General features: G+C 35.6%; 1 protein-coding gene across 2 annotated transcripts in view; it reads right to left on the bottom strand.

The window, feature by feature from the left end:
* Positions 1-1062: 1062 nt before the first annotated feature.
* Positions 1063-5477, bottom strand: part of LOC106873166 (galactosylgalactosylxylosylprotein 3-beta-glucuronosyltransferase 1) — a 66576-nt gene continuing 62161 nt past the window's right edge. For both annotated transcript variants that reach the window (XM_052971763.1, XM_014920395.2), the window contains 2 exons: positions 3425-3631; positions 1063-1206 (listed from right to left, as the gene is read on the bottom strand). In XM_052971763.1, the coding sequence (XP_052827723.1) occupies positions 1105-1206; positions 3425-3631 (309 nt within the window). In that variant the 3' untranslated portion in view covers positions 1063-1104. The remainder of the gene's footprint in view (positions 1207-3424; positions 3632-5477) is intronic.

Here is a 5477-nt window from a genome sequence, read left to right as displayed (position 1 = left end):
ACTGAGTTCAGCTGAACTGCAGATGCAGCTTTCTGAGAGTTTATTGCCACAGACCTAACAAGGCTCAACAAAGAAATTTTGTGTGGGTAATATTATCCAACATTGCATTATACCTATATTTTGTTTCAGCATCACTAATTTTCAAATCTGTATAATTTTAAATTTGAAATCAGCACTAGAGCTGTGTGATACTGTTAAATGTTTTGGTTTAGCCAAAAACACATGCATGAAGCTGGGACTTTCCTGCACCTAGTTGATTAAGGGTCAAGTTAGTGACTATTATCCTCTGATATTTAGAAAAGTGAATTTTGTGGAAGTTTTGAAATGGATTTCTGAGTTTCTCCTTTTTTTATGCCTTCTACATCTCATTTTTTCTCTCTTCTTACATTTTCCTATTTTATAAAATGTCTATACTTACCATATCACTTCAAAAGTGTATGTTGACCCCATTACCTACATGCTAGAAATTGTGGGACATCTAACCAACTAGATTTGTATAATCTTTATGTACATATTCTGCAATCTCAGTGAATATGACCTGGTAGCTTGTATCATGCCTTCACAAATTGTTTTGGGTGCTTATATAGTCGTGAGCAGCTATAGATATCTTCTCCCTCTCACCCTTAACCTAGTGGATAATCAAGGCTGTGATAGCTGGAGGAGAGAGCAGTTTTTTAGCTGAGTTGATTGATTGTAAACCAAACACCTTAACCACTAAGTCACATGTCCTCACATGTACATAAGGTGCTGGATTATTAAGTCAAAGTATTGTTGCAGATGGTGATGTTTTATGAAGTAAAGTACATTATTCATATCAGTGAACTTAAGAACACAAAATGAAAACAATTCAAAAAAGAAACAATCTAACAAGCTCTGCAAATGGCCTGAAATTACAGAATCATCCAACCCACGCAAACTTAATGGTAACACTTAGTATCAAAAAGAAGTTCCTTGATCTTAAAAATGAAAGTAGCTCTGTTGAAATATTGATTTGATGCCCATTATAAAAATAAATAATGGCATTTTTGTCGATTTATAACATTCTCTAAAACCAGACAAACATTTTATTTTCTTAAAAATTTTATTAAAAAATAAAAAATTTTGTTATAGCTCAATGTTGATATCTGAACCATGACCAATTTTCTTTTTCATTTCAACTTCATTCTTTAGTTTTGGTCTCACTGTTTGGGTATGCCAAACCAAAATCTGAAACCATAGAGAAATATTGTCTAAAATGAAATGTTAGAATGATAATTTTATAACTTCCAATTTCTGTCAGAGATATCTTAATGGGGGTGGGGGGCTTTCTAGCAGTAATAACAAATATGTCTCTAACTTCCATCAAGGATATGTTTGGAAAATTACTAGTTGCATACAATTATGCAATCTCAATTCACTCCTGTTACCAACTCTCACCCCTCATCACCACCTTTTATAAAGGAGGTTCAAGCACATGTGTACATATGACTGCATGTGTATGTTATATCTGCTTATGTATGAGCATGTGCATAGGAGTGTAATGGGCATATGATTGTGTGCGCATATTTATAATATATAAGTATATATATATGTTTTACAGACAAGAAAGTAAATTTCAAACGTAAAGTTGTAAGAACAGCAGAGGAAGATTGTGTATTAACCCTTATAAGACAGGAAAATGTTGCCAGTGGCTCTCGTAGCCATCTGCTGCCAACTTTTTTCTACTGTTCTTACAGCTTTACTGCATTTGAAATTTACTTTCTCATCTGTAAAATACCAAACACATTTGACGCTTCCAAAGTTTGTTTACAAAATGTTATCACATATATAAATTTTATTCTTTTACTTGTTGCAGTCATTTGACTGGCCATGTTGGAGTACCACATTTAGTCAAAGAAATTGACCCCAGGACTCATTCTTTGTAAGCCTAGCACTTATTCTATCGGTCTCTTTTGCTGAACTGCTAAGTTACAGGGATATAAACACACCAACATCAATTGTCAAGTGATGGTGGGGAGACAAACACAAACACAAATATATATATATATATATGCCGGGCTTCTTTCAGTTTCCATCTACCAAATCCACTCACAGGGCTTTGGTTGGCCTGAGGCTATAGTAGAAGACACACCCAAGTGGCCATGCAATGGGACTGAACCTGGAACCATGTGGTTGGGAAGCAAGCTTCTTACCATACAGCCACTCCTGCGCCTATATATTTATTGCAGATGACAGTATAACAATCTATGAAATGTTATACGAGTGCATGGGTATATATATATGTATGTGTCCTGTGGGTCTACATGCATGTATTAACATCTATATGTGACTGTGTTATATATGTATGTTCATGTCTCTGCCTTATGTGTATATGTATATATGTTTACACTTTGATAATGATGATAATTTATAGGTATATGTTATTACAGTGTGCTTGGTTCTTTCTGCATTGACAAAAACATTATTTGGTGACTTAATAATAACAATTTTCTCATTCCTCAAACCTTATCTACTCACCACCCCACACTAACAGTTATGTACCCATGAAGGCTTTAAGGGACTGAAAGGAATTGTAATTGTAATCCATGTCACAACCAATACTTACTGTCACTATGCATAAGGACCCACTACAACCAGGCAAGCAACAGCAAAGATCTTCTTTCCAGATGTTGAAAATGTTTCCCCAATTACCCTCCCAGGCTTCCCAGGTCCACAAGCTTAGAGCTGCTACAATCAACATTAGCACAATGAAAGGTAGGTCTGGTGATATTGTTGAAATGCTTGAGCAGAGGCATAAATGTATGCTGCATACAAGAGGTATGATGGAGGGGAGCCTTGGCTAGACTGCTTGTGGGCAAGGAAAATAGATACAAATTTTTTCTGGGTGGGTGTAGGTATTCTAGCAGAGAAACGAATGAATAAGTTGACTGAGGTAGCCAGGGTAGGTAATAAGATTATTAAACTAAAAATAGTCTTGTTAAATGTAAGTGTTTTTTATCTCTGCATATGCTCTAGATGTCAGGCTGGCAGTTGTTCAAAACGCTTTTTTTACATATCCCTTCTGTGGACTACCTTGGCTATGAAAAACAATGATGTTATCATGGCTGGGGATTTCTATGATCATGTTGGAAAGCACTCTGATGAATTTCATGGTGTGCATATCTGCTGCAACCCCAGCTCTTAAGCCTCTCCTATATTTCTCTCCACCATTTGTTACAATCACCTCATCCTGCCTACTCACCCAATCCAGACTTCTATATCACCTCACCTATTCTCACCACCCACAAAGTCCCTCGAGGGCATATCCCAACATGTCTTCACTATCATCTCTCTCACTATTGCTCTCCTTATCTTACTCTCTAACTCTCCTTTCTTTTTCAACTTGGGTATCTACAGTAAGGAAAAAAATCTTTGCATAAATATAAAAAGTATTAAAAATCCTAACCTTAGTACATAGGTCAGCTTTTGGTTCAAGGTCTGAAATAGTCACTCCTAGATGTTTAAGCAAAACAGATTCTTGATAACCTCGAGGTACTTTGTATGTAAACAGTGCTTTTTTATAATGAAATATCCTTTCCAAATTTATAGCAAACCCAGCCATATCCATAGCAAATGGTCGTTTTGGTTCCCAGTGTGTAAACCAACCAACAACCTAAAAGAAAAAACAACAAAAATATATAAAATAATATAGTGTATATATAAAATGATATAGAAATCTGTTTTTATACTGAGACTGTAGAGACAACAATAGTTTCTCATTGCATTCTCAAGACCCATGAGAAAATTTGAAATGAGAACTGCAAACAAACTTGATGATCTAGTTTTACAGTACTACTGCTACCTCATTGTACTGAGTACCTCACCTGGTTGATCCCTATTTACAGCTTGGGGGATTGGAATATTGAGAATTAAAGATCTTTGTCAGACAACACAACTGCAATAGTAGCTACATCCTTCAGGAAAAGCAGAGCACATTGGATTATATTCGATTAGACATTTTCTTAGCAAAAGACAGGATGGACACAGCTAGAACATTTTGATCACAGGTCTGCTTCATTAGGATTGATTTGAGACTAAATCACAACTAATAATAATAATAATAATCATCATCATCATCATCATTTAGATGTACTGGGGTTGATTTGTTTGACTAAATCCTTTAAGTTGGTGCCCCAGCATGGCTGCAATCTTTGGATTGAAGCAAGTAAAAGATAAAGATGTAAAGGCATATTGGACAATGTTGACTAATATATATATATATATATGCATGCACAGCAGGATTTCTGATTTCCAAGGCTGTAATACCTTTGATCATAATCTTAACTAGGACTAAACAACAATTTTATTCACATAAAATAACTGCAATATGAGTTGGATTGTTGACCCTAAACTATACAAACAGTTGTCTATGACTTTTGATTAACTTCAATGAATGAGGGTATCTTATATTTTGCTACTGTAAATTCTTTAATCCTTCAATTATAGGTAAGCAAAACGAACAGGAAAGTGGATGCAATATTTCTTGATTATTATACTATGGCCAAAATGGGATTTTTCTGAAGGATCTCTAGAGTAATGTTACTTGATAGGATGAATAGCTTGGAGATCAGGGAGTCTCTCCATGTTGAGCTGCTACTTTTCCACATTGAGAGATCACAGCTGTGGTACTATGGACATGTAATTAGAATGTTGCAGGAAAGAATCACAAGACAGATTCTTGAAGCCGAGTCAACCAGCAGGAGATGTAGGAGTAGACTAAGAATGAGATAGTTGGATAATATCCATAGTCATAGCTGGTCACACTTAGGAATCCTGCCAGAAAGTTTAATGATGGTTGCTTCTGATAGGACCCTAGGTTGAAGGTACCTGAGGACTCCACTCCACAACCCTTCCAGAAATAGTGGGCAAAGAAGCTGCATAGATGGATATAATTGTGGCAAGCCTATCTGCTACACTGCATTCTATTATTACTTCACTGAATCACATACACAACCAACCAGTAAATAATGAAATGTGTAGTGTAGTTTTGAACTTCACTGAAGCATTGTATATACAAGGGAGATAGTTCTAGGTATTGCTCTGGAACATTTTTGTCATAGATCTGCTTAAGAACACTAACAACAATCTAAGCATATGTCCTATCTATATATATAAAAATGAGAATGTGTGTCTGTCTGTCTGTCTGTGTGAATCCCTAAAACTCGAGAACTACGCAACCAATTTCATTCAAATTTTACACATGCCTTACTTAGGGTTCCAGTTGTGTTTTAGTCAAAAAAATTTTTAACTTCTTGCAGAGTTCGAGCCCACGGCAACATAATATCTCCTCCACTATTTAAGTATTACGTGTCAAAAGTGAAACAAAAACACTCATGTCAAATACTTTCACTTTAAAAATGAAACTATTCCACTAACTGAAACAATCACATTTCGATACTTTCACAGAGAGAGAAAGAAAGAGAGAGAGAGAGAGAGATGTATATGTATACATGTACATG

This window comes from Octopus bimaculoides, chromosome 11 (assembly GCF_001194135.2).
Source record: "Octopus bimaculoides isolate UCB-OBI-ISO-001 chromosome 11, ASM119413v2, whole genome shotgun sequence".
NCBI lineage: Eukaryota > Metazoa > Mollusca > Cephalopoda > Octopoda > Octopodidae > Octopus > Octopus bimaculoides.
The sequence above is the reverse complement of the archived record's forward strand: the minus strand, read 5'-3'. Positions and strand labels throughout refer to the sequence as shown.